General features: G+C 44.0%; 2 protein-coding genes across 4 annotated transcripts in view; one reads left to right on the top strand and one right to left on the bottom strand.

The window, feature by feature from the left end:
* The window catches only part of ZMAT2 (zinc finger matrin-type 2), a 69,633-nt gene extending 55,595 nt beyond the window's left edge, over positions 1-14,038 (bottom strand). Inside the window, exons 1-2 of the mRNA XM_081324390.1 lie at positions 13,948-14,038; positions 13,718-13,825 (exon numbers count right to left, since the gene is read on the bottom strand). Coding sequence (XP_081180516.1) covers positions 13,718-13,735 — 18 coding nt within the window. The 5' untranslated portion in view covers positions 13,736-13,825; positions 13,948-14,038. The remainder of the gene's footprint in view (positions 1-13,717; positions 13,826-13,947) is intronic.
* Positions 13,736-18,135, top strand: part of LOC308665975 (histidine--tRNA ligase, cytoplasmic-like) — a 34,634-nt gene continuing 30,234 nt past the window's right edge. For 2 of the 3 annotated variants that reach the window (XM_081324386.1, XM_081324388.1), the window contains exons 1-2: positions 13,736-14,072; positions 15,287-15,495. In XM_081324386.1, the coding sequence (XP_081180512.1) occupies positions 15,394-15,495 (102 nt within the window). In that variant the 5' untranslated portion in view covers positions 13,736-14,072; positions 15,287-15,393. Of the gene's footprint in view, positions 14,073-14,177; positions 14,388-15,286; positions 15,496-18,135 lie in introns of those variants that run through there. The other variant, XM_081324387.1, reaches the window with a different exon arrangement.

Below are 18,135 nucleotides of genomic sequence, written 5' to 3' on the forward strand. Positions count from 1 at the left end.
AAATAAATAAAAATTATTGAGTGCACAGAAATGAAAGTTTCAAGTGAAAAGAATGTACTCAAATCAAAGCTTCCTCCTACTTTTATACTGCCAAAAACCTAAAACTGAACCCAGTGCAAATTCTGCCAAAAAGAGCCCCAAACAGCTTAAAACCTTGTTTCATTTATTTCTGGGGCATGTTAAGCAGTTTCAAGCCTGTCATACCTAAATCACTGCTTATTTTTTTCCAGGAAGAATAATAAAGATGATTTACAAGGCAAAAATTAATAAGGTGGCAAGGAGGGTATTTTCCAGATTGAACTACACTGAACAATACTATAATAAATCAAAGTTTCCCATGCCTGAGAGAAGGCAATTTACTAGCTGCTTCACTTTTCTCCTAAATAATAAAAAGAAGCTGTAGTCTTTTGAAGGACTTTCAGCTGCATTCATAAACTAAGCAGGTAGAAAGGAATTAAATTCAACCACTCTCACTTGCCTAGCTTGTAATTTCAAAAAAAAACTTTTCCAATGAAATCAAAAGACAGGTTTGTTTGAAATCACAACAGCATTTCATGGTAGGCTTAGCAGCCACAGCCATACAACAATAATACAGAAATGGTTTACCAATTCCTGCTTCTAGATGTGATTTTGGAGGTTGTTGCCTAGCTAGGCTGCCCTCCCTCACACATACACAGGTCTGCATGTCTGTCCTCCATGAAGCAAATCAATCAATAAAAAAATACTAAAACAAAACAAAAAACCCCACCATGTATTTTACAGACTATTAAAAATATTTTTTAAAAAGTCAGGTTAGTATATAGAAGTTGAAGCGTTGGGCTAGAAAACAGTCTAACAAGAATACTTGTCTATCATTAGGCCCAGAAACTACTTGGGCAACCTTGAAATAATCACTTTCTTTCAATCTCTTTATCTCATAGGATTGTTGTTATGGAGAAAACAGCATAATGTACATTGGCTTGAGTTAGATAAAATAAAGGCAGAATATATATCTAATGAATGGCTATCAATAAAATCACAGAAAATGCACTGGTAAGATAAAAATACATTAATATAACCATGGAAGAAGAGTGAAAGAGGGAAGTGAGATGAAAGGAAGATAGAAAGACTCCTGCAACTCTTTACAAATGCTACTATAAAATAACCCCAAAAAATTTTTGTAAAGAAAGAATACATTCAAAAACAAACTCCACTGAAACTTGAGGGACAAGTACCAGGTACTGAAAAAATATTGACGGAACCATTTACAATGGCAAAAAAAAGAGGCAGCTCTAGGTCAACAAATATGGGACGCTGTGTGAATGATTGGACAATATCAGTGTGTTATATCTATACTAAAGAAGGGTGATAGTAAATACTTTACAAAGTGGAGACACATTGAAACATGTTTATACCAATTTCAGGCTCAGCCAATTCTGTTCATATTTATTTACTCATATTAGAGTTGGAAAGGGATTTTTTTCTCCTTAAATCCAAGCTGAATTATCACTGGGGGGGAATGTATTGGGAATTCAATCCTGACCAGCTCAAGGTTGACTCAACCTTCCACCCTTCCAAGGTCAGTAAAAGGAGGATCCAGATTGTTTGGGGGGGAGGAATATGCTGACCCTGTTAACTGCTTAGAGAGGGCTGTAAAGCGCTTTGAAGTGGTATATAAGTCTTATTGTTATTACCAGTGGCGTAGCGTGGGTTGTCAGCACCCGGGGCAAGGCAAGTAATTTGCGCCCCCTAACCCGTGGATTTTAGCACTCGAGTCTGCCGCAGGGAGCCCCGCATCCTGGGCGTCCGCCGCACCCCCCACCCACGCCTCCCCTGGGAAAAGGGGGAAGGTCCGGCATCCCCTCCCTCACGTGCGGCAGAAGCACCGGGACCCGAGGCCGTGCCAGGAGGCGGGCGGCGCAGCGGAGCCTCCGCTTCGGAGCCGGCGGGGGGGCGGCTGGGGGCGCCGCCGTCCCTTTCTTACCTCTGATGCCTGGAAGAGAGCGGGACCCGCCAGCGCAGCTGCCCGTCTCGCTCAGGCATGCACCGCGGCTGGCCGGGGTTTCCGCCGGGGGCGCATCCGGGCGCAGGGAGCGAGGGAGGGGGCCAGCACGACGCCCCATGAGCTTGGCAGCCCTTGGCCGGAGCTGCGGCTGAGCCTGGAGCCGCACCAGCCCGCACCTGCTGCCCCGGGAGAGCTCGGCTCGCTCCTCTGACCCCCCTCCCGCCACCGCCGCCCCCTCAGCCACGTGCGCCAGGCCGCCACCGCGGGGGCCGCTCTAGCGCAGAGAGGGGGAGGCCGGTCCCCGTTCGGCCCGCCAGCCCCGGGAGAGCCCCGCGCGAGCGCCTCGCCAGCCGCTGAACTCTGGCTTTTGAGCAGGAGCGACCTTGCCCTGCTTGCCCTTGCCCGGCGCCGGGAGCAGCCGCCGCCGACCGCCCCGCTGTTCGCAAGCCCCGCTACCCCACCGCCACCTGCCGCGGGGTGAGGGAGTCGGGGCCGCACCGGCGGGCGCTTCTCTGGCAGTGGGGCATGCTGGTGCCCTGCACTGCGCTCCGTCTGCGGGGGCCGCCCTGGGAAAGGTGGAAGTGCAGCTGTGGTCTGGGATGGCTCCGAGCCCTGTCTGGCCGGCTTTGTGCCTCCGTCCCCCAAGAGTAGCTGGTTGTGAGTTGCTGCTTCCCCGAGTGCGCCTCAGCCCCGGATCCCCCCCGCGGGACTCCAGCCGCGCGAAGGGCGCTTCGGTTCGGCGCGTCTTCCATCCCTCCCGAGTGCGAGCGCGCCCCCCCCAGATGTTGCGCCCGGTGCGGCCGGCCCCCCCTGCACCCCCCACGCTACGCCACTGGTTATTACAGCTTTTTATTGCTGTATGCCACCTGGTGTCACTGTCAATTGGGCGGCCGTATGAACTTATTTAATAAACAAACATCTGCTTGGTAATTTGTAGGAGAACTATGTTAGTCAATAATGGTGGGGGGGAAAATCAGGAGTATGGTATCACCAATTTTACTTAAAAAACTAAGTATTTGTAAGTTACAGCTCACTTTATCAGATGCATAGAGTGGGCAGTCTGAGGAAGGACTGGTGCAGGAAATCAAATTACACTATCCCTGATAGATAACTATCTACCCTCTTCCTGAGGTTATTACGCAAATTCGAAACTACGGTAAGTCTCGGGAGTAGAACTGAGGAAATTGGATATGTGTTTGCCTTTACCAAAAAAGAGGGGTAATAGAAGAGCACTTAAGTGCATGAAGAAGTATCACAACTTGCTGTCTATACAGGTAGACCTTGCTAAACAACTGCTGTTTAGTGACCATTCTTAAGTTACTGAAAAGTAACTTTTATGGCAAGTCCATCACACCATCCCTGTGGTCCCATGAACAAGATTCAAGCATTTTGCAAACAACAGGCATTTACAACTGTTCCAGTGTCCCACGGCCATGTAATCACCATTTGTGCACTTCACAGTTGATTTCTGACAAGCAGAGTCAATGAAAAAGCTGGCAGTAAAATTGCAAGTTCTGATGCCTTGCTTAACAAATGAATCAGAAATGAGGTTCTAAGTCCATCAGTCACGTGTCTTGCTTAATGGTTGTGTTGCTTAGCAAAGGAGCTGGTGGTCCCAATTGTGCTTACAGAGCTATCTGTATCCCATAACGGAAGGATAGAGAACAATTTTTATTTTATTTTTATTTTAATTCCATTTATATCCCGCCCTTCTCCGAAGACTCAGGGCGGCTTACAAGCTTAGCAGCAATGCCTTTAAGTTGCAGGAAGAGCGATTCTAGTCATTATTAGCCCAAAGGTGCTTTTTCAACCATGACCTGGATGACTGAGAATCTCCACAGACATTTAGTCATTATTAAAAACTTCCAAATAAAAACTGTTTGATTACAGCACTAAGTAGGAATGAATTCTCCTTCGCTGGATGTATTCAACCAGAAACAGCTTAACTTTCTCTTAGAACAGGGCTTTTCAACCAGTGATACGGGTACCACCTGTGGTACCTTGGCACCTGGCAGGTGGTATACGACCATCCTAGAAAAGTGGTAGCGGGGGAGGGGAATGAGCTGAACCGGTGGCTGCACCGCACAAGCCTGAGCAAGAGATGGCTGGAGCTGCAGGGCTGTCAGGGCTCAGCGAAGGCACCAGGATCAGTGCTTCCTCGGGGCTGTCAGGGCTCAGCGGAAGTGCCAGGATCAGCGCCAGACTCCCGATCAGCAGGAATGTTGCAGCATCTCCAGGGTCTTGTGATTTACATTCAGATGCTTGGCAACTGATTCATATTTATGACGGTCACAGTATCCCGGGGTCATGTGAAGTGACCAAAACCTGCTGCAACCACACAGCAGACAGGGGGGGGGGGATAAAAACCAAACACCCCCCCCCACCCCAATCCTCAACAGAAATGCTCACAACAATGAAAACCTCGGACAGGAGGAAGAGCGCCGCCGGGCGGGCGGGCAGGCAGGTGTCTTGCTCGGCTGTGGCTTGGGGGGCACTTTTTTCTGTGCCATTGTAACTTCGAATAGTCACTAAGCGAACTGTTGTAAGTCGAGGACTACCTGTACTTCATGACTTTTTTCCTTTTTTTGTGTTCATCAGGTTTTTGACACCTCGCTAGGCAACTGGTGGTACACAGATGTTGCCATATGCTAAAAGTGGTACAATAGGTGAAAAGATTGAAAAGCCCTGTCTTAGAATGTTTTAATTTGAAGCCCTATGAGCTGTACTTCTTAGCCAGAGGACATTTTTTGTATTCACTACTTCCCTTTCACCAAGCACTCAAGCAGCACGTTCACTCTTCCATCTCACTTCTACATTAACATCTATTGTGCACCCAGGAACTCAGGAACTATATAACTTGCATCTTATCCCAATTCTCTGTATTGGCCAGGAGGAAAAATAAATCCATGATCAGTATGATCAATCAGCCTGCTTTCAAAGTTTTCATCACTAGTGTGGTCAAAAGTTATGATTTTCAGCTCTGCTGAAATCACATACCTTTCTAGCTCCAGAGTAGAAACACAGGCAACAGATAAAATTTATTATGGAATATACCACTTGCCATCTGTTGATCACAAGACACTAAAATCTTGCTGGACTGATTAGTGGCAGCTTTACTTCGGTCTTTTCAAGAATTTTGTCACTCCAAATAAGTGAAGGCTTTAAGAGTATTAATTATTTTGTATCAGTGAATTATGAAATCAGATAAAAATTGAAGATCTTTTAAAGTTTGCTTTAAATTATTTTTTAAAAAATTAAATGAATTTTAACATTTTATTAAATTATTATTTAGCAAAATAAGCAGCATATAAATTTGACAAATAAACATATTTTATATTACTTTTATTTTATTTATTTATTTATTTATTTATTTGACTTGTATACCACCCTTCTCCCTAAGGACTCAGGGCAGTGAACAGTGACATAAATAACAGAATGCACAAATAGTTATCTTAAAACAATAATTAAAACAGAACCCGTCAGACCAGACCGGATTGCTTAAACAGATATGTTTTTAGGTCGCGTCGGAAGGAGCGAAGGTCGGGAGCCATCCGGAGCTCAACCGGTAAACGGTTCCATAGGTCAGGCGCGCTCACAGAGAACGCCCTCCCTCTGGGAGCCACCAGACGGCATTCTCTGTTTTTATAAAGGATCTCAAATGATAGTTATCCAGTTATGGTTGAACACATAAATTATTACTTTAGTCATACTCCATCATCATGCCTATTAACCACAAGAGATAAGAGGAACTATGATATATATTTATTTGATGAATGTATGTAGCTGCCAATCTCACATACAGGACTCTGAGCAGCATACATAGTTAAAAACAGGAAATTATAAAACCAAATAACAAAAATAATTAAAAATCATTACAAATAATCTGTGGGCTAAAACACTCATTATTTCCTTAGCAATACAGCCACTTTGATGATGATACCACTCTAATGGCAGAAAGTGAAGAACTAAAGAGCCTCTTGTGGCGGGTGAAGAAGGAGAATGCAAAAGTTGGGTTGAAACTAAACATTAAGAAAACCAAGATCATGGCATCCGGCCCTCTCAATTCCTGGCAAATAGATGGGGAAGAAATGGAGGTAGTGACAGATTTTATTTTCCTGGGCTCCAAGATCACTGCAGATGGGGACTGTAGCCAAGAAATTAAAAGACGCTTGCTCCTCGGGAGGAAAGCCATGGCAAATCTAGACAGCACACTAAAAAACAGAGACATCACCCTGTCAACAAAAGTGCGTATAGTCAAGGCTATGGTCTTCCCAGTTGCAATGTATGGCAGTGAAAGTTGGACCATAAGAAAGGCTGAGCGCCAAAGAATTGAGGCCTTTGAACTATGGTGCTGGAGAAGACTCCTGCGAGTCCCTTGGACTGCAAGGCGATCAAACCGGTCAGTCCTAGAGGAGATCAACCCTGACTGCTCTTTAGAAGGCCAGATCCTGAAGCTAAAACTCAAATACTTTGGCCACCTAATGAGAAGGAAGGCCTCACTGGAGAAGAGCCTAATGCTGGGAAAGATTGAGGGCAATAGAAGAAGGGGACGACAGAGAATGAGGTGGCTGGATGGAGTCACTGAAGCAGTAGGCGTGAGCTTAAATGGACTCCAGAAGATGGTAGAGGACAGGAAGGCCTGGAGGAACGTTGTCCATAGGGTCGCAATGGGTCGGACACGACTTCGCAGCTAACAACAACAGCCACTTTGCAGGCTTCATATGCATGTTTTTAATTTATTTATTAAATTTATATGCCATCCATTTCGCTATCCAAAGTTACAGTATCCCCAGGTCGGATAACAAAGATAACAAAGCCAGGTTTTCAGGCTCTTCCAGAAAACCAGCAAAGTTGAGGCCAATCTAACCTTAGAGGGAATGATGCTCCAAAAGATGGGCATTGCATCAGAAAAGGCTCTCCTGGGATCTCATCAGATGCCATTCCCCTGTGGATAGGACTTGCAATATGCCCTTCCTGCAGGATCTGTTGGGATGGGTGTTATCTGTTTGGGAAGAGGCAGTCCCTCAAATAATCCATTCCCATGTTATGTAGAACTTTATCGGTCACATTATCAGTATGTTCAATTGAACCCAGTAGCAAACTGGTAATCAATGCAGCTCATGGAGGAGAGATGTAATGTGTTCTGATTTAAGTGGGCACATATACAGTACCATACTGAAAGGTTCCCAGTCGCATCCAAATCTAAGGTGAGGTGCTCATCTCCGTTTCTTGGCCGAGGCAGCCAGCATCCTCTGAAGACATTTTCCATGGTCATATGGCCAGCATGTGTATATGCCAAAGGCGATGGGAATGCTGCTACTTTCCCACTGAAGTAGTACCTATTAATATACTCGCATTTGCAATGGTTTTGAACTGCTAGGTGGGCAGGAGCTGGGGCAGGAATGGAAGCTCACCCTTTCACGCAGCACTCAGGTCTGGAAGCTGGACTGCCAGTTTTCCAGCTGACAAGCTCAGCGTCTTTAACCACTGAGCCATCATATCCCCTTAGAGTACTATACTAAGGTAAAGGTAAAGGTTTCCCCACACATGCGTGCTAGTCGTTTCTGACTCTAGGGGCTGGTGCTCATCTCCGTTTCAAAGCCAAAGAGACAGCGCTTGTCCGAGGATGTCTCCGTGGTCATGTGGCCAGCATGACTGGACGCCAAAGGGGCACGGAACGCTGTTACCTTCCAACCGTAGTGGTCCCTATTTTTCTACTTGCATTTTTACATGCTTTCGAACTGCTAGGTTGGCAGAAGCTGGGATGAGTAACAGGCGCTCACTCTGTTACGCGGCACTCGGGATTTGACATGCCAAACTGTCGACCTTCTGATCAACAAGCTCAGCGTCCTAACCCACTGAGCCACCGCGTCCCTAGAGTACTATACTAGGGTGGCTCAAATCCTTGAAAGAATTGCTTCCCAAAGTGTAGAAGCATGCACACAGCAATTTTTTTTCATCAATGGAGCAGGTAGTAGTTGTTCTAGGATCATGCGGCTACTTCATAAATAGCTCTTGGCTGTCCACATATGCATGTACATGCAGGGCCATTAGGCTTACCAATGCGTAAGAAAGACACATCTGCCTCTAGAAATTGACTACTTTCTCAACAGGTAAGTTATGGTTTTGTTTAACTAAAAACAGGGTTCCAAATTTCTTAGCATTTTCTTGTCTTCTCATTCTACAATATCCTTTTTGAGATAAAATGAGCAGAGCAGCACACAATGGTCCTATTCATGTTATTTCCCACTCTTTTTGCTACTGCACATAGATTGATGATAATGTAGTTCTAAGATGGCAGCGCCTGGATCGGCTGTGGCTGCATTGGCTCTCAAAGGTGAAACGTTTTGGGAGGGATATAAGGGATATAGGCCACGATCAGGAAGGTTCTAATGTGTTTGAACAACGTGGTGGAACCAAGGTAACATACGATCGACAATCTTTGCTGGCATGGCAAATTTCTAGCTGTTTCGGAACTGTTGGTGAGACCGTTAGAAGTCATTGGCGCTGTTTGAAATTGTTCTGCCGGCAGCAAGATCTGACTGCTGGCCCAGTGACGGATTCTACTGCTAATCAGGGCTGTTTTCAGAGAAGGAGAGGTCCTGGGGCTTCTGGAGCAAAGAAACTGGATGAGGCTGTTGGTAGGCCCAGAGGAAGAGAGAGAGGCTTTTGGAAGAGTTGGTGGTGGCAGCAGCATGCTCCAGGGGCGAAAAGAAGCAAGGCCTCTTTAAGGAAAAGGTGGAAGAGACAGGATCAGAAAAAGGAAAGGTGAGATTGTCATGCAGGAATACAAGCTAATTTGAGGGCTAATCCACATGGAGCTCTCTTTCCATCTGTCCTGTTTGCCATCGTTCGCTCCCTAGAGACTAAAATGGATCTGAAACTTGAGCTGACCACAAACAGAGTGTACATCAGAGGTGGTGACCCTTTGAGAGCTGTATGAAACAAAATTTCATTTTGATGTATGCCGATTGGTGTACATTCAAAGTGACAATAAAGTTGTTGTTAATATCAACCTTGCTGTCAAGAAAAATCAAGCTTTTAATAATGAATGCCACACCAAGTGCACTAACCAAACAGCTGGTAAGCTAATAGGGAACTGAGGCACCACACAGGTTATGTAGAAAGTAAACACAGGGTCAGTCAAAAAGGACTCGTGTCTATACACTAACGCACAGAGTACGAGCAATAAACAGGGTGAATTAGAAATTCAAGTAAATGAGGGCAGATATGATATTGTTGCCATTACAGAACTTGGTGGGATGAAACCCACAAATGGAACATAAACCTAGAGGTGGAGTTGCATTATATAAAAGGAATAACTACATCTCTACAGAAATAGAGCACCACAATGATGAAAATGCATTTGGGTCAATATAAAAGGGAGGGGGGGAATGACATTGTCATAGGCGTATACTATAAGCCACTCAACAAGAGGAAATAGATGAACTTTTCGCTAATCAGTTAAGTAAGGTATGTAGGAAGCACATCACCATAGTAATGGGGGACTTTAACTACCCTGACATCAATTGGGAGACAAACTCTGCATCAAGTGCAAGATCAGATAGGTTCCTGACCAACCTGGCAGACAACTTTGTCTCCCAAAAAGTAGAAAAAGGAACTAGGGGATCAGCAATATTGGACTTAATTCTCAGTAACAAGAGATAAAATAATAGAAGGTGTTGAACTAACAGGAACCTTGGGGAAGAGTGATCATGCAGTATTGGAATTCAACATCAGGAAAACACAAGCAAAACATAGTTAAGCTAGAGTCTTGGACTTTAAGAGAGCTAATTTCAATAAACCTAGAGAGAACTTGGGAAGGATTCTATGGATGAGAATCCTCAAGGGGAAAACAACAGCTTGGGAAATTTTGAAAAGTGAGATTATAAAAGCCAGTCTAGGACAATAATAATGAAGAAAAAAATAACAGCTCTCAAAAGAAACCAACATGGCTGCATAAAGAACTCTATGATAAATTGAAAGACAAAAAGGACAAGTATAAAAAGTGGAAAGAGGGGCACATAGCTTAAGGCAGAATATCAGCAAATAGCCCGAACCTGCAAAGATGAAGTTGTGAACTTTAAAATGACCATGGTTGCAGCCATCTTTTTCCTTCTCATTCTTAGCTGCCCCATAGCACAGAGGGAGGGGTTGTGCAAGGTGTTGTGCTAGACCAGGGGTAGGCAACCTTGGCTCTTTTATGACTCGTGGACTTCAACTCCCAGAATTCCTGAGCCAGCACAGCTGGCTCAGGAATTCTGAGTATTGAAGTCCACGAGTCATAAAAGAGCCAAGGTTGCCTACCCCGGTGCTAGACAAAACAGATTTTCTCTCTCAGACTTTCTTTCATGGGAACCAAGGTCATCGCTGCTCCCAAGACTGCAGGCTGGGTGTTTCATGAAAAGCCCACCAACAAGCTGAGTGGGGAAACGTAAGTTGCTTGCATAGTTTTGGGGGTGGGATTTTTTAACTTTGTATTGGGGAATTGTTATGCATCTCTTCAGACTTGGTTTCATTTTTGAAGTACCGATACTCTGTATCAGTAAACATGTTCTTCGAAGAATCTCCAAACCTCAGAGTTCTGCTTTATTTGTCTCTATCAATCGGAACTAGGACTGAAGTGAGGAAAGCTAAGGCTCAAAATGAACTACATCTTGTGACAAAAATAAAAAAGCTTCTTTCAACAATGTAAAAAACAAAAAAAAGGTCAAGGAAACAATCGGCCGAGTAGTGGGATAAAGTGGCAAGAAGGTGACAGGCAACAGGGAGAAAGCAAAACTACTTATTTTTTGCATCCATCTTTACACAAAGGGAAAAAAACAGTCCAACCTATCAAAAAGTGTCGTAAACACACAATTTAAAATAGGCAAGAAAATCGTAAGTCAGCACCTGTCCACCCTAGATGAGTTCAAACCACCAGGACCAGATGGATTACACCCCAAAGTTCTGAAGGAACTGGCAGATGTGATCTCAGAACCACTGAACTATATCTTTCAAAGATCCTGGAGCACTGGGGAACTACCAGGACTGGAAAAGAGCTGATGGAGTTCCCATCGTCAAAAAAGAAAAAAAAATGGATCCAGGAAATTACAGACCTATCAGCCTCAATACCTGGGAAGATTCTGGAAAAGATAATCAAGCAACAAATCAGTGAACAGCTAGACGCAAACAAAGTCTTAACCCAAAGCCAACATAGGTTTGTCAAAAACAGATCATGCCAGACAAATCTTATTGCATTCTTTGACAAGGTGACAAAATTAGTGGACCAGAGGAATGCTGTAAATATAATTTACTTGGACTTCAGTAAGGCATTTGATAAAGTAGACCACAACCTACTACTTGATAAGATAGAAAAATGTGGGTTAGACAGCATCACCACCAGATGGATTCGTAGCTGGCTGACCAGCCATACTCAGTGTGTAGTCCTCAATGGAACTGCATCTACATGGAGGGAAGTATGTAGTGGGGTGCCCCAGGGCTCTGTTTTTGGCCCAGTGCTCTTCAACATCTTCATCAATGATTTGGATGAGGGGATAGATGGGGAACTCATAAAATTTGCAGACAACACCAAGCTGGCAGGAATAGCCAACACTCCAGAAGATAGGCTTAAGATACAGAAGGATCTTGACAGAGCTGAACATTGGGCGCTATGTATCAAAATGAAATTCAATGGTGAAAAAGGTTCTACATTTAGGCAAGAAAAAACAAATACACCGGTACAGTATAGATGGTACCTCGCTCAATAGTAGGAACTGTGAGAGGGATCTTGGAGTCCTAGCGGACAATTGCTTAAATATGAGCCAGCAGTGAGCTGCAGCTGCCAAAAATGCATTAGACTGCATTAACAGAGGAATAGAATAAAGATCATGTGAAGTGTTAATACCACTTTATAATGCCTTGGTAAGGCCACATTTGGAATACTGCATCCAGTTTTGGTCACCATGATATAAAAGTGTTGAGACTCTAGAAAGAGTGCAGAGAAGAGTAACAAAGATGATCAGGGAGAGGCTAAAAGATATAAGAACAATTGCTGGAATTGGATATGTGTAGTTTAATGAAAAGGACTACGGGTGACATGATAGCAGTGTTCCAGTATCTCAGGGATTGCCACAAAGAAGAGGGAGTCAAGTTATTCTCCAAAGCGCCTGAAAGCAGGACAAGAAGCAATGGATGGAAACTAATCAAAGAGAGAAGCAACCTAGAACTAAAAAGAAATTTCCTGACAGAACAATTAACCAGTAGAACAACTGGCCTCCAGAAATTGTGAATGCTCCAACACTGGAAATTTTTAAGAAGAGATTATTCTATTCTGTTCTGTATTTCTGTGGCTTCATACTATATAAATCCAGTTCCTGTGATCTGTAAACCATCGTTTCTTATTTAATACAATATGCCAACTCTATACAACTTTAAACAAGGGACACGGTGGCTCAGTGGGTTAGGACGCTGAGCTTTTCGACCAGATGGTCGGCAGTTTAGTGGGTCGAATCCCGAGTGCTGCATAACAGAGTGAGCGCCTGTTACTCGTCCCAGCTTCTGCCAACCTAGCAGTTCGAAAGCATGTAAAAATGCAAGTAGAAAAATAGGGACCGCTACGGTGGGAAGGTAACAGTGTTCTGTGCGCCTTTGGCATCTAGTCATGCCGGCCACATGACGTCCTCGGACAAACGCTGGCTCTTCGGCTTTGAAACGGAGATGAGCACCGGCCCCTAGAGTCGGAAATGACTAGCATGCATGTGCGGGGGAACCTTTACCTTTACCTATACAACTTTAAAAGTAGTCCTCGATTTACAACCACAATTGTGCTGCTAAGTGAAACACTTGTTGAGTTTTGCCCCAGTTTACAACCTTTATTGCCACAGTTGCTAAGTGAACCACTGCACTTAAGTTAGTAACATGGTTGTTAAGTGAATGTGATTTCCCCATTGACTTTGCTTGTCAGAAGGTTGCAAAAGGTGATCACATGACCCAAAGACATGGCAACCATCATAAATAAGAGTCAGTTTCCAAGCCTCCAAATTTTGATCATGTGACCCTGGGGGTGCTGCAACGGTTGTGTGAAAAAACGGTCGTAAAGTGAACCCACTATGTGGCTAATGTCATACTTGAAATCAACAGGAAAGTAGCTGAAAATAAAATCGCCAATGATCTTACATAAACCTGTGCACCCTACTTTTCTCCCACTCACATAGTTAAAAGTGATATCCCATAAAAGGAGATTCATAACCAACGAAATTAAGTTATTTGCGCAAATCATTTAAAATTAAAGAATTCACCACCTTTAGATTCTGTGGAATATGGAGTTAGGATCCAAGAGTTAGTATGCAACCATGAAGTCTGCATACCAGAGGAGCAAACCTTTTAGTCTCCTTCTTCAACGAGGGCACCTATCGCCTTATCGTTTTATCCTGGGAGCTTCCCGATTTCCGTTCGTGAGGCCACCGTGTCACCCAAAATGCTGGTGTGACTATGGTCAAGCCCACAGAGGCTCCTCGGGGGGTCCCAGCTACACACATGCATGTCAGAGAGAACACAGCCGAACCTATCAAGAGTTGAAGTCGGACCTTTTCTTACGGCCCTGAAAAACAGGAGGCGCTCCAGATCTCCGCCGATGAAATTATGCGGAGGTCCTTACCGACTCTGTATTACGATTCTCACTCAGCACATGAGCTAGAACAGAAACCGTGTTTTTCCTTCGTCGTGGGAACAAAACACAAATCTATCACCTACCCCGCTGCTCGACGCCATCTTGCCTCCGAAGAGTCCGGAAAGCCGGAAAACGACGCGCGCCCTCGCAGCGCTCGGGAAGGGCAGGCTCCGCGGCGTCGGAAGGTCTTCCTGGCCGTAAAGGCACCCGGAAAGTGGAGAGGAGGGTTAGGTGGGCCTCGGCCCTTTTTTCAAAGCGGCCAGAAGCACACACACACACACACACACACACCCCTCCTCCTCACCGTAGCTACCTTTCTGCTGGTCAGATGCTCCCACGTCTGAACCTGGAAGCTGAAGAAACGCGCGCTACGCGGTTTGCTTTTACTTTATGCTTTAGGCGTAGTTGCAAACTGTAGTTGCAAATCTTTAAACAAAGGTGTGTTTGTCCACGTGTTCGTGGCACGTGTCATTTCCTTAGCCATAGAACAAACCGAGGGCTTAAAATAAACAGAAAAGCGTGTCAGAAGACCGAAGCAGGGTGGGCGAAATGGTTAATTTACTGCAGTGTTTCTCAACTTCGGTGATTTAAAGATAGACAGAAAGACTTCAACTCCCAGAATTCCCCAGGCAGCAGACTGTCTTGAGGCATTCTGGGAGTTGAAGTCCACCTATCTTAACTTCTCCAAGGTTGAGCAACACTGGTTTTTCGTTTTAAATCTGTGACCGAAAAAGTGAAAGCGATTTACTTCCGGTGAGGAATGTGCTGTTTTATGAAGTTCTGCCATTCTCTGACCTAAGCTTTTTTTCTTCGAGAGAGGGAGTTTCTGATTTAGAAAATTTTCTTTGAACAATTCGTGGGAATTTTAGAGGACGATGATAAGGAAATTCTTACTTAGAACTTTTATCTGCGCAGCCCTTTGTCGTTTTGTGAAACGGCGGTTTAACTTTTCAAAAATTGCATTTGGGCGTTAATAGCCATTCTTGTCTCGCTCGATTCCTTAATCTGATTAACATTACACAATGTTTGTGAAAGTCGGCTGGTGCAGGAGTGAGCAGTCCTTTTGTATTGGCACTGCTTGCAACAAGGAAGTGATGCGAAGTTCGTGGGATTTAGCGCGCTCTTGGGCAGGGATGGGATCTTTCTTGGTGGGGGGTATTTTCAATGGATCTTTTTCTTCCTGTTTCTGAAGTGTGTTTCCTGCTTCAAAATGGCGGAAAATCCTGCCCCCTTCATTTTTACCAAGAGAGGTGTGTGGGCTGTGCAAGAAGCTAGGGACTTTAGGTTACTCATCCCTTTAGTATTGGCATTAGGAGTGATACAGTTATACCAGACCTAAACTGTACTCTGCCATAAAGTTTACTGTGTGATCCTTATGCCAATCATATCTTGACCTAATCCTTCTAATAGATTTGGGAGATCCAAATGGAATGAATCCCTATTCGGTATACCTGTTAAGCTCTATAGTGGAAGTGTCGAGAAGTTATGCCTGTGATCAGTGAATGCAAATATTGTTATTTTGCTCTGTAATTACCTTGCATTTTTGTTTGCTGTGGTACTAAACATTAAGCCAATATGATTTCTTCATTAAAGGATTTATCTACTTTTTTTCTCCTTTTCTCCATTTTCTTTGCATGTCTTATTCTTTATAGATCATAATTCTGCCCACCTCTGGCTAAATGAAGGCAATTCTTCATGTATCTGATGTACTAGTAGTATTACACTACAGCAGCTGATGTAATTATCTAAACTTTCCAACATGCACTGGATCACTGTTTTAAGAACCGCTTCCTTTCAAACCCAGTATTTGGCTGCACAGTTTCGCATCCTACGTTTATTTTCCAGTCATCTTCCAAATCAGGTATGCCTCGTTTAGCAGTACTTAATTCTCCTCAGTATAGTCTGTTTATGTATTTAGAATTCTAAGATTATTTTGATCTATGGCTCTGTTTATTGACTGGGAACTATCTCAATCAATTGCAAATATTGGAACGGAAAAATATTTATATAATATTTTTATTTATCTTTCATTATTATACACAGCCGTTTCTTAATCTGTAGATGCTAATGTATGAACAATATTTCATTTATTACTTTCAATTTGTTGTTGTTAGTTGCGAAGTCGTGTCCGACCCATCGTGACCCTATGGACAACGTTCCTCCAGGCCTTTCTGTCCTCTACTATCTTCTGGAGTCCATTTAAGCTCACGCCTACTGCTTCAGTGACTCCATCCAGCCACCTCATTCTCTGTCGTCCCCTTCTTCTATTGCCCTCAATCTTTCCCAGCATTAGGCTCTTCTCCAGTGAGTCCTTCCTTCTCATTAGGTGGCCAAAGTATTTGAGTTTTAGCTTCAGGATCTGGCCTTCTAAAGAGCAGTCAGGGTTGATCTCCTCTAGGACTGACCGGTTTGATCGCCTTGCAGTCCAAGGGACTCGCAGGAGTCTTCTCCAGCACCATAGTTCAAAGGCTTCAATTCTTTGGCGCTCAGCCTTTCTTTCAATTTAAAAGTTACCAGATAGCTAGATTGGGGGGGGGGGAAACATGTTGCTAGATTGCTTGTGGAATTCTTTAATCACATAAGCCTGGGCTAGGTGGGCAGTCATCTGAATTAGTATTAAAAAGTTACTTCATGTTTAGGAGGGCTTGTTAACAATATTTAAGTTAAGTACAATATCATATGCCAAGTTTCTAACTTTATTAATACAGAGCACTGTGTCAAGCACTTTTAATATTTCCTTCTCTGGTGAGGGCTGACTTCCCACAAATCCCCCCTTTGTGCCACAATAGTGTGGATAACATACTTTTACTGGCACAAAATTAAAATTGTTTTGGTCAGGGAGACTTGATAAACAAGCTTTTAAATTGTTAATGCAAAAAGAAAAAAGAAAACACTAATAGGGCCAGCAGAAAAAGATCCCTGCAGTGGCTCCCAAAAGGGGGGCCTTTCAACCATGACGGTCTAAAGCCAGGGCAAAAGTTCTTCTAGGTGGAAAAGAAATTTATAGTTTCCAATATTCTGTGACAATTATTTTCAAATGTTGGATGTCGCTTTGAGCTTCCAGTCAGGTTTGTACACTCCCCAAAACTCATAGCCATGTTTTGCCTCAATACATAACCCATTTTCAAGGGTTGTTTCCTGCCTGAGCTCTTAGTTCAGTGCATCCAGGTTTGTGATGTCCCATTGAGGTTAGCCAGTGTGCAAGCCAATTATTATTTTTTCTTAAATTGCACACGGTCAACCCTAGGACTCCCACTCTGAGTCCGCCAGTGCAAGATAGTCAGGACTTGGGGTGTGGAGATCTCTTTTCTGCTCCTTCCTCAGTGAGAGCATATGAATTGCAAATTACCCGAGGGGGCCTGATTCTCTCCCCCTTGGAATTTGTAGTGCCACAGAGCTTTAGTGAAGGTAGGTGTGATTCTGAATGATGTGTGTGCGTGTGCATGTAGCTACTTCTACAAAACAGGCAATACAAGGATCCTGGACAAATTTTCCCTCCCACCAGTAGAGAAGTCCAAGGTGTTCAATACTTGCTGTGCCAACTATTCCCAAATGCCATCCCTCCATGAATCCATTTAACTGGCTGATTACGTTTCAAATGAGGCAAGAAAGGAACTCTTACAGTGAGTTTCTGCCCTCCCCCATAGTTTTCCTAGTTTCTTCTGAGGCATCAAGTGGGGACCAATGGCTCCAGGACTCCTTCCTTCCTCTGCAGCTTTCACAGGGATCTGGGGAAATGGTAGGACTTGGGAAGATCTGTTCCACTCTGGTTGCATGGTGGCTTTCTATCTAGTGGATGGCTGGATTCAAACCCCATTCTCTGGCTCAAATGGGTGGAGGCAGCATCTGGGTCAGTGTGCTTTGCTTCCAAAGGTTGTGTGGGTTGTCTGTACAAGGCTGAAAGACATGAGAAAAAGGTTCTCTCCCCCATTTCTGGGTGGATTCTCCCAAGAGAGGTAGACAAAGGCATGGAGAACAGAGGATAAGAAAAGGAGAAGTGGAATTGGGGTGGCGGGGAGGTAGCTTGCAGACAGAGTTTGAAAAGTCATTAATACTGCAGTGGTTAAAGAAACAGGCAGACAAAATGAGGAGATCACAAATGAGGACAAAAGAAAGGCTGGATTCTGGTAAGAACATAAAAGGTCTCACTTCTGGAATTGAACATTTGCAACATGTTGGAGAGGACTTGCGACTTGAAAATGCTGGGCAGTTTGAGAATGCTGAAAGCTCCAAATAATTTTAAAAGCCTAATATTTTAAGGTGTGCAATTTGCCAGGGGCAGGAGAATCTACCTTTAACATTTATTCTAAAATAGACCACATTATTTTAGAGATTAAAAAATTCTTATGTGTTCCAGGATTAGTTTCATAGTAGTTTCACTGACTAGTGATAGAGTAAGAAAAGTAACTTAGTAAGAAGAAGGTTATTTCCCTACACAAGCAAACTTGAGCTTCAGGAGGCTCAGGTGTTTAGAGAACAACTTGCACCTGAACATTGGCAA

Source organism: Vipera berus, assembly GCF_964194415.1.
Source record: "Vipera berus genome assembly, chromosome: 3".
Classification (NCBI taxonomy): domain Eukaryota; kingdom Metazoa; phylum Chordata; class Lepidosauria; order Squamata; family Viperidae; genus Vipera; species Vipera berus.